The 14594-nt window shown below is 39.2% G+C and overlaps 1 protein-coding gene across 7 annotated transcripts in view; it reads right to left on the bottom strand.

The window, feature by feature from the left end:
- The window catches only part of TRUB1 (TruB pseudouridine synthase family member 1), a 60593-nt gene that overhangs the window by 32828 nt on the left and 13171 nt on the right, over positions 1 to 14594 (bottom strand). For 3 of the 7 annotated variants that reach the window (XM_039709096.1, XM_039709100.1, XM_039709101.1), the window contains exons 4-7: positions 9822 to 9903; positions 5364 to 5436; positions 4064 to 4209; positions 2914 to 2970 (exon numbers count right to left, since the gene is read on the bottom strand). In XM_039709096.1, coding sequence (XP_039565030.1) covers positions 2914 to 2970; positions 4064 to 4209; positions 5364 to 5436; positions 9822 to 9903 — 358 coding nt within the window. Of the gene's footprint in view, positions 1 to 1010; positions 1536 to 2913; positions 2971 to 4063; positions 4210 to 5363; positions 5437 to 9821; positions 9904 to 14594 lie in introns of those variants that run through there. The other 4 variants (XM_039709097.1, XM_039709102.1, XM_039709098.1 and 1 more) reach the window with 3 other exon arrangements.

Genomic DNA, 14594 nt, shown 5'->3' with positions numbered 1-14594 from the left:
ATTTTTAAAGAAACAAATCCCTGAAGATAAAATAAGCAGACTAATAGAATTATATCAACTGTGCTATTTTTCAAAAACCAGGAAGAAAAATAAAATGAGAACTTAATCTAGAAAACCACTGGGATAACATAAACTAGGAAAATACAGATTCAGACAGTAAGAGAAGCTGTGCTTCAATTAAAGTCTTTGATTTTTCAAGATAAGTACAGTGGAAAATGAAAATTTTCTGCCTTTTTTTTAAATTTCTTTAGGAAATAATCTCTTTCTTCTCTGTTTCTACCCAAAGTACCAGAAAACACACCCCAAAAAGAAACAAAACACTGTTACCTCACTGGACACAAGCTTTTCTCCCATCCCAGGAATCAGAATTGCTTGTATCCATTACTTCATCCATACTGTACTTTAAATGTGCTGCTGCTATAGTGCTCTAACATTTCAATTTGCTTGTTCTATTTTCAACATTTCCTTTAAGTTCTTTACAAGAATATACAAAGGAAGAAAAGTGTTTACTGAATAAAACAAAGTCTATCCTCCTTCTAAACAAAACCTTCATTAATCTTGCATACACTTCAGTTTCTTATTGTATAGAAAACAAAAATAAATCCTATAGGTGTCTGGAAGGGTATCCTGCAATGAGGAACTTCATGATATTTATTTAATTTCTTAGACTGAAAATAAGTTTGGAACCAACACTTAATGTACCACCTTTTTGTAAGATGCAGACACAAACCAATCACCTTCAGAGATTGTTTATACTTAAAATTATTCCCTTGACTTAAAATATTAGCATCTTCATATATTGCATCTAGGAACATTTGACTGGAGAACAATCTGCATAGGAAAAACTATGGTAAAATGGATATATCCTGAAAGAAATTTCAAGAAAGCAAATTGCCACACCACATTCTTGGGTTCTTTAAGCTATAAGAGACTTATCACCAAGGTATTTCAGGATTTGATTACCAGCTGCAAAGAAAAAGAAACATGCTTTGGAACACATTTATCAGACATTATTTTACATAATTTTTTATTGATGAATTTTCAACAGCAGCCATCTTGCACCCTGTAAGTTCTTTAAAAGTCTATAAAAATTTGGCATCAGTTACAGTGTGCAAGAAGGAAAAGAAACAATCAAGAAACACTTAGCACTGAATATTTTCAGTGCACATTCTAACCCCAGGAAACAAAAGAACCATTCCTCTTGTGCTGCAGTTTGTCACCTTCCCAGCAGAGACTTGTAGATTTACACAGGAGGCGAGACAATCCCAATGCAATCTTAAAACATCTCAATCATCCAGTCTTTTTCCTTGATCCAACTTATCACTTATCCTCACAGATCACAGCAGTTTCACCTGGATGCTCTGTTTTCAATTTTTTCCGAGCTGGCTCTCCCAGAAGCAGGGCTGTGCAGTGCTCCAAGGACTGAGCAATTTCATCAATTGTCCACTTGTCTTCGTGCAGGGCGTGTTCCTCCAGCGTGAACGGCCCCTGCTTGGTGCGCGTCAGCTCCTGCACCGAGGCACAGGTGGAGAGCTCTGCAGCAAAGGAGGAAAGAGGCATTGGACAAAGTACATGGATAAACTTTCTAAGTGTAACCACTTCCAGCTCACTTAAAATGTATTTTTGTATGTAGCCTTTTATATTATTCTGCTTTGTTTGACAAGGAAGGTCATGAAGATTTATCACTCGTTTGTATCTTCTTAAATCTGACCCAAGGATGTCCTTTGATTTCAATAACTGTCCAGTGTAGTAAAGAGTTCAGAATCTGACAGAAAGCTGTCAAGAATTTTCCCAGATTTAGATCAGAATGGAAAGTGAGGAAAAAATGTCATAAGATGTAACCAGAACATTGTGCATTCTCAAGTGACCGTGAACTACTTTCCTACACATTCTGAGGCCTTAGCACTTCTTGCCTTCAAGAGGTATTTTTATTATTATCCTGTGCTGCCTATCAGGATAACAGAAACCAAGATAAGGAAAAATAAAAAAATATGTACAAATGCTCTCCTGTGTTAAATAAATACCAGCAGGACATAATTACATATCAAGAAGCTACAAAGCATAACAGCAACAAGCACTGACTTATAAACACACAGGTACACTAAAATATTCTTTCCCATCCTTTCTGATGCAGGAAGGTTTTCATTTCATTTTCAATTTTTGAAAAGAAGCCAGACATGGACAGACTTTATCTTAGTTTTCATTAAAGAGCTAAACATAAGCCAGTATGCTCAGAAGGCAGTAACAGAAATTTGGACTTGCCTAAGCACAAATAACAACATTGAAATTCATAGGGTTATCCCACATTACTTACCTTCCTACAAATGTATCATTTAAAAAAAAAGAAAAGTTAGAAATGGATTATCTATTCTCCATCATGCAGTTTGATAGATACAGAGCACAAGACAAATAACCCTGTGGGAAAGCAAAACTATTCACTGTTCAGGCAGAGAAAGAAAACACTCGAAAAATCATCACCAGTGTGGAAGTCTTTCCAGCAGATAGGGTTTATTATGTGCATGGTAATGTTGTGTGCAATCTGTTTTCAAAATGTGATGAATAATGTTTAAAAAGACAGTATCTTTCTTCTTCTCATCCTTAATCTGAGTTAGCTTTAACACATGAAAGAGAGGGGAAAAAACTCCCCCCCACCACTTGCCTTGCATTATCTTGCTCAGTGCTATTGCTTGCTCCATTTTTATCAGCTGGCCCCCAAGGTCCCTGGCAATTATTTAGCCATCATTCCCCCATGCCCCTAAGGAAATTACCTGAGTATATAAAAACAAGTGATAGCACTACAGTTCTGCAAAATAACACACAGGTCTAGTTACTTGAGATATACAGAATGACACATTTTTTCCATAAACACACATTTGTTCCTTATATTTTCATGCGGTTTTTTTCCATGCCTACCTTTGCCAATGTCATTGACCAGGCTCCTGACATAAAAGCCACCATCACATTCAACATCTGGAATGTTAAAAGAGACAAGGTAAATTGCCAGTGCCACGTGAAATCTACTTTACATAGAAGCCATGCCCCCACATAAATGTAAAAATGCGCTAAGCAAACAACCCAGTGATAAAATATTTATAGGATGCAACATCAATTATTCATCCTGGAACATATGTGAGGGTGAAATTGCTAAGCTAGACAGGAGGGAAAGCAAATAAAATGGCAACTGTACTAACTCACCAGAATTTAAGTACCTGCTATAGTATGTTAAGAAATGTTTCAGCCCTATTCATTTTAAGCATTTCAGGTTGATTCCATATTTCTCAAGATGAAAGCAAGTTATTTCAAGTATAGCCTAAACTGACTGTCAGATACTGCAGACAGGCAGCTCCATTAAAATTTTAAAATTCAACTTTAATTTTCCCTGCTCTCTCAGCCCTTCCCTTCCCTCTCTGCCAGTGATCAGTGCCTGTCACCCAACCATAAAGTAAGGGCTGAAGTCACACAGCACTGAGTTCTGTCAGTCATACCTGCTCCTCATAAAACATCTGCTCTATCACAGGACTGGGGATCAACTGGGCAGACAGATCAATGCAAGGCATCATCTTGACCTTACAGTAGCATTAAACATTTACAAGTCTTTTCTGGTTTATTTATTAATATGTTTCTTAATGTACTACCCAAGTTTCTTGATGAATGACAGAAGGAAGGATAAGATCCTGCCTCCTCAACAAGAAAGGAGTCTGACAATAACTGAAACTGATCCTGGAAGAGATGCCAGCAGGTCTGGGAATCTGTGTGAAAGAATGGCAAAGTGAAGTAAGCAGACCTGAGAGAGGAATGAGCTGGAGGTTGCAAAACCATGGACAGATGCAAATAATCCCCTGACCAGTCTCTCAGAATTTTGCCTCACTGAGAGATTAGATATAATCAGCTTAACTTAAAACCAAAATACGGTGCTTTTAATACAAAGTGAAAGTCTCTGCACATGGGCTCACACCAAAATAAGTAGCTGAGTGAAATGAAACCCATTTGGCTCTCTTAGTCCCATTCTGTGTAAATAAACATTAACAAGCTGGGAGCATTGCTCTATGTAATAATCTTTGACCTTTACCCAGCGTGAACAGTGGTGGCTGGAACTGCTGGAGAGAAAGGCTGTACACTCTCACTGGCCGAGCAGGCTTTGCTTCTACTGCTTTCCCTCTCTTCATCAGAGTTGAAAGCCTTTCTCCATCCTTCTTCAAAGCAGAATAGCTGATCAGACAGAGCATGAAAACATGTGTCACAGGGTTGTAACAGAACAGGCTTCCCATTCTCCAGATCCTGGTAATATTGTACTAGGGTAGCACACATTTTACAACTCTCCAAGTACTCACAAAAACCCACAAAAAACAGCAAGTGCTGCTGAAATCTCTTGGACACAGAATCATCCCATTTACCAGTAGCTACATAAACCAGAAAACAAGAGATGGCCTTGTATTTCTCTCTTGCTGTACGGATTTAAAAGCATTTTATCACTCACTTTGCAGTTTATGAAATAAAAGGGTTTCTAGAAGGGTTACAACACTTTCAGCTGCCTCTAACATCCCATGTCTCAGCAGTCAGCAGGGCATCCTCTGTCTCAGTGTTATGTTGAGCTGAGCACTGGGAGCCACTCAGGCAACTCCTGTAATCCTACATTGCACCTTTCCTTGCCCACACCAGGGTCTTTCCTGAACAGCAGTTGCCATGTTCTAGGATGTTTAGGGAACCACTACTGAACCACAGAGACTGATTTCACTGATTATGTGGAACTTTATCCAAAGCTCCAATTTTGGTCACAACAGAAAGATGACCACAGAAAAATCCAAAAGGATCTCGCTGACAATATTAGAGGGCAATTTGAAACAGGTCACATGAAATAGAACACGTGGAGCATTAGTGACCTTACAGGAACGCTGGAACCACAGTAAGTGACACATGGCAAATGCAAAGGAAATCAGGCTAGCTTAAACCACCATAAAAGCCATCTGTCACAAGCTAAGTCATGCACACTGCCAGCTACTGTGGCTCACCTGACCAGAAGAAATTTGCTAAACTACAGAAGCTCAATCATCATTCACTCATTCATACTCTAAGTTTTTTGAAAACTAATTCAAAGTCATTTAAGGCACTTCCACAGAGATGTCAGTCAGTTTGGAAGACAGAAGATGAGCCCTGCAAAGCTGTTTCAGACTTTTGCTACTTTACATTTACCCAAAACACCCACAGACTCCAGATCACCATTTGCAAATGTTAAACTCCTGACTGCCTGGCCTCCATCCTCTTGTCAAAATGTGTCATAATACTTCTGAGAGAGCTGACTTCTGCTGGCAAGTCCGGACAGCCGAACACAACTGCCAAGAGTGAGTGAACATCATGGAACTTACAGTGGGGGAACTTGCATAATGTCCCCTGTGAACTTTTGAAGAACATTTTCAAGATCTCCTTTCGTTACTTGGTCTGTGGAAAGAAAACAATCAGTATGTTAGTATTGATTATTCACATGGCACTAATGGCATCAATCACATTCTGCAAGCAGACACAAATAAGAGTTCCCTCCATTCAGAATTTAGATGGGGTGAAAAACACCAAAGAAAAGAGATAAAAACCAGATTGTAGGCAGGAATGTGAATTACCACAAAAGGAGTGGAATAAACTGTCCAAGGTGATCAGGACAATCTGGATACTTTCAGAAGGGCAGAAATCCTCCTTAATGTTTTCTTTTCTAATTCCCCTCTCTTGAGGCTGCAAACTCATCTTTCTTGGAAACTATATAAAAGCTACAACATTTGGAATATTCTTATTTTTTAAAAAAACACCAAAAAGAATAAAATGCTCATCTAACCCTGGGAACTTCTCTCAAAGAGAACCTAACTGCAGGGAAAAATACAACAGATCATTAGAGAACAAAACCACTGGTTTAGAAAAAGACTTTATCTGAAACAACACATCAAAATTTCCCTGTCAAACAACTAACCTGCAAATGTACTCTGGGGTATAGTTATATATTAAGTAAGGTAGTTTTACTAACAAAATTCTGTAAAAGAAAAACAGCTGGTTTAGACAATGTACTTTCTTTTAAGAGTACACATAGACATCTGTCCCGCTTTTATTGGAAGACTATAACCTAAGTAGCTGATTGCACTGGTCTTCTGGAGCTCTATTCAACAGAAATTACATTCATCCCTAATTTTTTCAGAGAGTGCAAACATAAGATCTGTAATCACATGCACTTCAGTGCATTTCTACTGTCTGGGGTTTGATTAGCCCTGTTTCTCATAAGTAATATTAAATTAGTGTCATCCCTGCTAAGTCAACAGCATTCTGGAACATAAACCAACCAAATTTATTTATCAAGCCTTCACTGTATTTTGAAACAGACATTTACTTGCAAACCTTAAAAGCCAGATGTACTTCATGCTGTAAGTAAAAAAGATGAGATTTCTTTTCACAGCAGCTCTGGGAGATGATCCTGTGGTTCCTCACTTCTATAAAGCACTCTGCAGCCTCAAGAGCAGATGCTGTCCCTAGGCCCAAGCAGCTGTCCCAAGATGTGTTATTAACAGCAAGGTTGCAAAGCACAAGGCACAAAGAGAGACCAATTTACATCAGAATACAGGCTAGGAACAACAAAATCAATTGTACAGCAACTCTGAACCTTCTGAAGAGTTTCTTGAATGGTTATTTCAATCTTGGTTCTATTTAGCAACATATCACAATAAAACTACATGGTGAAAGTCAGCATGACCCAGCCCCATGACAGTGATCCTGTCAGCCTTCTTGTGAACTCCAGGCTGCTTCAGGTTAAAATTCAGTATTTCAGATGCAAGCACAAGTGCCCCTTGCAGTTCTCCTTCCAATCTTCCCTCCATGAACTGCATTTGTGGCCAGAGCATTTGATGAGTTCAGTTCTGGCTCTGATCTCATATTCCCTTGACTAAGAGTCTTGTGAACTCCAGGCTGCTTCAGGTTAAAATTCAGTATTTCAGATGTAAGCACCCTTTAAGATGTAAGTGCCCCTTGGAGTTCTCCTTCCAGTCTCCACTCCATGAACTGCATTTGATCTCATATTCCTTTGACTAAGATGTTACATGTGGCCTCTGAGGAAGTCACTCATGATACAGGCAAGCTCTGTCTCAGGAGAAAAAAAAAATCCCCATGTGAAGAATGATGCATTAACAAACAAGAGTTGTGTCATGTGTTATCAAAGTAAATATTTACATATGATGCATTTGCTAAGATCTGATGTGCTTTTGAGCACTGGTGACTATTGACTGATTTTCCTGCTACAGAGGAAGGAAAATAAAGTTACCAAACCAAAAAAAAAAAGTGCCATTTGTGCCACAACCTCAAAAAGCCTTCACCAAAGGGTGATTCTGCCCTGTGCATGTTAACAAACTACTCCAAAAGAGAACATGAAGAATTATCTGTGATAGAGTACCAGAAGTTTAGCAAATGACCTCAATTCAGTCTGACCCAGCACAAATTATTTGAAAACAGACAAGCAGAATCCTGAAAGGACTACACTTTCCAAAAGATTCAGGTAGCTCTATTAAACATATATTTCAGCATAATCATCAGAGACCTGAGAAAAGCCTCATTAATTTTGCTCTCCAAGTCTGGATATAGCCTATAGGCAGCTGGGAGGAAGTGGCTTTCAGAACGTACATTCCTGTACACAGTTAGAAATATTAAAAAAGGGCTACTAACACTAATGTGCTCAAAAAGCATCAGAGGAATACTAAATGCTACTTGCTTCCAAGTGAGCATCTGACAGCCTGGCAGCAGTATGAAACCATAACCTATTTTCCCATGGAAATGCAAACTTGTGGTAAGAAACAAAAAGCTATGAGAAGCTCAGGAGGGGTTAAAAGCAAGGAACTCTCTTCAGTACATCCTGACATTGTGACTGACTGTACAGTTTGCTTCCTAAGTTGCTGTCTAGGGACACTTTGAGGACTAAAAGGTAACACTTCCTTACAGTTAATATAGCTGGCAACTTTCTGCAGGCACTTTGCTCTTATGTTCCAATGAAGTCACTCAAGAAGAGTTTTATACATTTTACAAACTGGTTTAGTGCCCTTTCTCTGCACTAAGGCCCAATCCTGGATGATGTTGGCACTGCAGGATTTATATTCCCTTGCTCTGCTTCTCCAAGGATCCTTGTAGGTGTCAAAAGAAAACTGAAATTCAACTCAAACATTTGGTTTGCCTTTTCTTATACCTATGAGGGTTAGAAATTAGGGATGGTGGGCCAAAGAGAGCATCCTTCAGAAAACCAAACTGTTTTGGAGAAGACACTGAAAAAGATGACAAATACAAAACATGCAGGTACCGTGGAGAGCAAAAAAGGAGTATCTATCTTCTTCTCTTTCTGAAGAAATCACATCTGACTGATTTGCAGCAACATGGAAAGCAACTGAGACCAATGTCATGAGCATTTCCTTCAGCCATCACTGAAGGCAAAAGGAAACTGCACCCCAAACTGCACTGCCCAGCAGTGCCAATGCTGCTCTTCATCAGGCCATGTGATGAACTGGATCCTGCAACTGACGTCAGTTTAAAATGACAAACAACTGAAAAAAAGGGGGTGTTTTTAAGCCAAATCAGTTCCCCAAGCCTAAGAAACAACCACAGAAAGCACACACCACAACAGAGGTGGTACAGAGGCGGGAACTGCTGTAACAGGAGCTGCCAGGGAGAGAAACACACACAAAAACAAGGCTCTAAATTCCGTTTGCAGTTAACAACACAAAACGAAAACAGCAAAACTAGTGTTTCAAAAACCAGATTTTTATACAGATAAATACCAAGAAAGTGAATCATCACTTCATTCAAGCACCATGAGGTATTGGCAACTCTATCACCATGTGGATGCTCAGGCCTCCAGAAGCTGAGAGACTCAGAGCTTGATCCTGAAGCATAAATAAATGATCCAACATCTCTGAATAACACTGCCTAGTAGTAATTAACACTATTTAGAATGTGGACAAGAAACTCATGCTTGCCTGCCTCATGAGAAAAGGAAAACTGCAAAAGAAAAGAGATTGGAAGTGAGAAATGAAATCCAGGCTTTTCATCACACCATTACAAAAGATTATTTACTTCATGTACCTGTTACCAGGTATAAAGAATGTCAGACGTGTAGGGTTGCTAAGCAACAGGTTACCTATTATTTTTTAATTTTTTTCCCCAAGGTTGTGAAAGAACTAATAACAAATATATTTACTGTGTTACTACACTGTTTCTAAGATGCCCAGCAAAACTACAGTCAGGATGAGTTCTGAAGCTTTATATCCTTGCCCTGTGCTCTGTCAGTCAGAAAATTTCATTTATTAAAGATGTAAGCAAGACCAAGAACTGGAAGATAGCCATATGTAGAAGGTAGTTTATGCCATCCTCATTAAATGTTAAGCAGCCTGTAGGTGAAGTGGTGTCCTAGAGGGAAGATCCAAGTACTTTATTCCTCCACTGGCCTTAAAGGGTTTTACTAAAAGAGGACTCCTGGGACTACACTCTGAGAGAGGAAAATGTTACTGGACACAGCACGTCATTTGTCAGCCTGTCAAAGATTTAAAATGACACAGTCCTGCCCAATTCTATTTCCTCCCTCCTAATCTAATGGCTGGTTTGTTTTTTTCCAGCAGAAATGAACACTTGCGTTGGACATAATTGCATGAAGCTGGTTTGAATTATATGAGCACTGAAGTTGAAGATGAAATAATCTTAGTTTAATTTCACATTTAAACTTAATTCAGAGTCCCAAACATCTCTTCCGCTTTCCTATGACAGAAACCACTTATGTCTTTAAATGACATTGAGTGTATAGATACATTTATGCTTACCATAAGGTTTTTCTTCAGTTACTTTTCCTGTAGCATCTAATGTATCAGTGGCCTTGCCCAGCATTCCAATGGCAGTGTACTTCTGGGAAGGAATAAGAGAGATTACTGAGTCAAGTCTTCAAGGTTGTTTCTTAGGTTTTTTTTTCTTTTTTCTTATTTTTTTTAAGATAAAGACTGCAACCACCCATTAATTCAAATCAGAACAGGAAGAATACTGTCTAAGTGGTAAAGCCAGCAACCCTGGGTAAGCAAAAGTCAAGATAAAAATACATGAAATCAAACAAAAATTAAATCCTGTATTACATGTGCCTGTGATTTCAGTTTTAGAAACCCAAGGAAGAAGCAACATGGAATCTAATTTTTACTATAAATACATCAATACCATGAAGAAAATAATAGGGGAGTAACATCAAAGTCTCTGTGGGGTGTCATATGTCATGGTTGAAGCAAAGCACAGAGGAGTACCTTTCACAGACAATTTTTCTGTTCCTTTGCACATTAAAAAAAAAAAAAAAAGACACAAAGACCTTCACTTGTGAAATCAAAACACCCACTGCCAAGACAAAGCATTACAATGGTTCTGCCATGAAATGCAGAACTGATGCTGCAGTTTTGAATTTCTGAGATCCGGTAAGGACCCTGTGACCAGCACAAGGAGTTCAAGGTCATTGAATAACACTTATATTCATTGTGAGTTCTCTGAATATTTGTTTCAGGGTTTTTCAGGGTTCTTCTCTAAAAAATTCTTCAGTTTATACGCCTGTAATTTGCAAGAAGGAATCAACTTGACTCCAGGACAGCAGCTCTTGTCCTTACATTTCACCTGATGCCCTCCTTTCCCACGTTTTCACCCTAAGAACTGCCAAGCTCTGAGCATACAGCACGACCTGCTGAAGCTGACAGAGGCTTCCCCTGCACCAGCTGCTCCATGACCTGTCACAAGGCTGTCAACACACCAAGGCTCACTCTGAAACATGATCTGAGTCAAGTTTAGGGATACCATCAAGTATTACATCAATGGTTTGACCCATTGCCTATCCCATTCCAGTCCCCTCAACTTCCCTATGGTAAATCCACAGGCCTTCAAATAAAGCCTGGAAGAGAAAAATCGAAGTGTTCCTCTATTTCCCAGTAAGGTTCTAGTGAAATTACTCCCAGCTGAACTAATACAAATCTGAGGATGTATCTTCTAGAAGCTGGCTGACCAAACTCTACTGGAACACATCCAAACAGACATAAGCACTAACATTTTACTGTGAGATGCAATGCATCCTGCTTCATGTACTTGCAAAGTACAAACAAGCTCAAGTAATAGCAGTGTAGGCATATAAATCACACCCACACCACTGGACTAGTAAGACATGCCTTGATTTTGTTCCATGTGACAACCTGCCACTTCAATGGATTTCTTCAAGCAACTGCTGCAAAATGGAAGCAGCAGAAATAGTCAGATAAAATGCAGCAGAGTGCAGACTTTAACATAAAAATAACTGTATTCTTTGATTACTTCATGTGCTGGGTTGAGCTGGGAATACAGAGAATTTTCTTTATAATAGCTGGGATGAGACTATGCTTTGGATATATGCTGAAAACAGTGTTGATAACATAGATGTTTCCATTACACTTATTAAACTGCCTTTATCACAACCCTTGAGTTTCACCTTTTTTCTCATTCTGTCCCCATCCCACTCCAAGGAGTGAGCAAACAGCTGTGTGGTGTTTTAGCTGCCTGCCAGGTTTAATCACAACACCACATTAGGGCTACACTTTCCCTAAATATTGCAGATGTCTGATAACTCTGCAAAATTAGGTATTTTAAAATAAAATTCTTCAAGTTTACACACTTCTGGAATGCATGAAAAAAGAAACTAAAGAAAGAATGGATGAACGCTGCTCCACAACAAATACTTAAATAAACTTTAAGGTACATTATCTTTTACTACTATATTAGCTGTTAGGACAATAAAATTGACTACTTTCTGAGACATTTAATGATCTGGTTCTGAACATTTAATTGTACTGCCAGAAATACACTATTCAGCACCTAACCTAGAGGTTAATAAAAACACGTGACCAGATCATCATTATCCTAAGCATGATGAATGATCTTAGCTGTTCAGTAAAATTCTAAATCTGAAAATTTAAAAACTCACACTGTCTTCTGATGTTTCCAAATCAAAATACTCATACTACTTCAGCTTAAATTACTTCTTTTCCTTTAACTCTGGTTTTGGTTATCTTGCTTTAGGCTATCTGTTACAATAACATGTTGTATTTGATCTGCCAGCAATAGAGAGATAATGTCTCATCTGTTAATATGTAAACACGAATGGCATGAACAATACAATCCAAATCTCAATATTTCCCCTTTAATTTCTGCAAAAAGAGCAAAAGGGTTTACAGTTTGTAAAAAGAACGTCCTTAAATGTTAGTCACAAATCCCTATTCCTTACAGAAGCCTTTAAAGAGTCACAAAATACTCAAGCCAGCAATGCAATAATCTGCAAAGGAGGCTGTAACAGGGTAGGAAATTAAGAATTACAGCTGGTTTATGATCCATCTCTGAAGTGCCCTTGGCTATCTACAATTATATATCATAATTCTTACTTGCCACTGGATAAGGTTTATTTCTTCCCCTTTGGTAGGGTGCAGAACCTGGACAGAAGATAATACAAGAGTCCAGAATTATTTGTGTCAAAATTCAGCATTAACACTCTTTAGACTCACTCATGCTGCCCTCAGAAGCACCCAATGGATCTGAGTCATTTAATAAGTGTTCAGTGACCTTTTCTCACCTGTGTTGGCAATCATTTATTTCTTCCAGTTTTATGAAATACATCTAGGGGCATTCTCCCTGTACTCTCAAATTACAAATCACTTCAGGAACACAGACAGAAAATGCTCACAACACTCTGCCTTCAACCCACTCAACCCAAAACAAAAAAAGCAAGGTAGTAGGTGTTGCAGGCAGTGGCAAAGCCTGACAAGTGCAGACTGTGACAGAAAGCACCCCTATACTGCAGCTCCTCAGGTAATATCCTGCCTGTCAACAGCCCCTACATCCTTGCCCTCTACTCAAGAGACCAGGACCAAAATCATTTAAAGATTAAAGCAGCATCTCAGCTTCCCTATGGACTGCACAACACGCAAGTGCAGCGCATTAAAAGCTGAATCCAGCGTTCCCAGTCACGACTTACAAGTGCTGCAGCATCATGCATTAATTCCAACACAGAACACTGGGCTGGTCCCAAAGCACAGCCTCACAACTGTGCAACAGCACCCTGAGGACAAACAGACCTTTCTAAAACTATCCTGCAGCAGGGAATGGCTGTGTCTCCCAGCCAATCAGAAAAACACTTTATTGAAAGAAAAGAAAACCATTATAGCAAGTGAAACAAAAGGCAGCAAAGTGACCAGAAGCCCTTGAGTATAAGCAGCTCCACCATTCACAGCAGTGAGAAGAAAGCCTTAAGGAGATACTTTACAGTGACAATCCACTGCATTCTGTCAATGATAATGCACAAACTCTGTCACACTGACTGGGGGATGTGCTGCATGCAACCCCAACAAGCCCAGACACAGTGAAATGCTTGGATGGTCGTGCATGTGCACCATACCCACGACCAGAAAGAAATACACCATAAAAAGCCAGTACTGGATAAAAAAATAGGACTACAGGAATCTATAAGAAACAAATTACAAACCTCTAATAAATCTCACAGGTCTTGGGAAGAGGAATTTTGTTTTAGTGTCACAACCACAGGGCACAGTCAACATTCTCACAAATAACAAACCATATGTTTACCATATTTTTAGTAAGAGAGTAGCAGCTATAATTTGGCTTTTTTATTTTCATACCCAGTTTCAGAAAAGTGCTTAGACTAGCACAGAAAGAGAAAGAATATCCATAAAAAGAGAGAGAATAAAGGCAAGACTTTATCAGCATGCATATTTAACTGGGAAAAGGGGAAGAGAAGGAGAAGGGGGAAGAATCCTTTCCCATTTCAGGGGCTGCAGAGCCAGCAGAGCTTTCAGCTGCACAACCCCACCCGGGGGGGCTCCAGGAGGCTGAAGGCCCTGGGCTGACTGCCAGGCATGTCTGCCCCACTTATCAGTGCAAACGCCAGACAGACCATGCAACAGAACTTCTCAGTTTTAACTGTTGAGACATCAAGGTTTTATTTGGAAAGAAGCCAGAGACTTGAAATCTTAAATTATAACATGTTTTAAAAGCTTTTTCATACATGGAGAAGCAACACTTTAGAAGAGCTAGACAGAACCACAAGTAATTACTAAACAAGGTCACCAGTAGCTGTCAGGAAGATTTTAAGATGGCTCCCACTACAAGAATTTCCCAGGCAAGCAAGCCCTCTGGAAGAGGCAGTTCATAAGAGTTCATCCAAGGATGACCCATTTTCTAATCACAGCAGCAACTGAACACAGAAGTGTAAAAGGAAAATAAATAAATTAAGGCTACAATCCCCTGTGGAAGAGACTGAAAGCTGGGAAACAGAAGTCATATTCAAGAGAAACAGAAATGCAATTTATGTAAACTGATGTCTGCATGTTATTAACAAGTTTGAACATAAACAAACATAAAACAAGTGCTCTAGAGAACCTGATGGAAATCAGGGGAGCACACAGCAGGCAAGCACTGATCAGAATTAGTGCTTCTGTGCCAAAACCATTTGCTCTGCACTTACAGATTTGTACACTTAGGCCACTGAGATAGTGAAGAGGCCTTAAACTCTCAGCTTTATAATGACATTCAGT

The sequence above is a fragment of the Passer montanus genome, unplaced genomic scaffold, assembly GCF_014805655.1.
Source record: "Passer montanus isolate IOZ18808 unplaced genomic scaffold, ASM1480565v1 scaffold21, whole genome shotgun sequence".
Lineage (NCBI taxonomy): Eukaryota > Metazoa > Chordata > Aves > Passeriformes > Passeridae > Passer > Passer montanus.
Note: the sequence above shows the minus strand (reverse complement) of the source record. Positions and strands in the feature narration are given on the sequence as shown.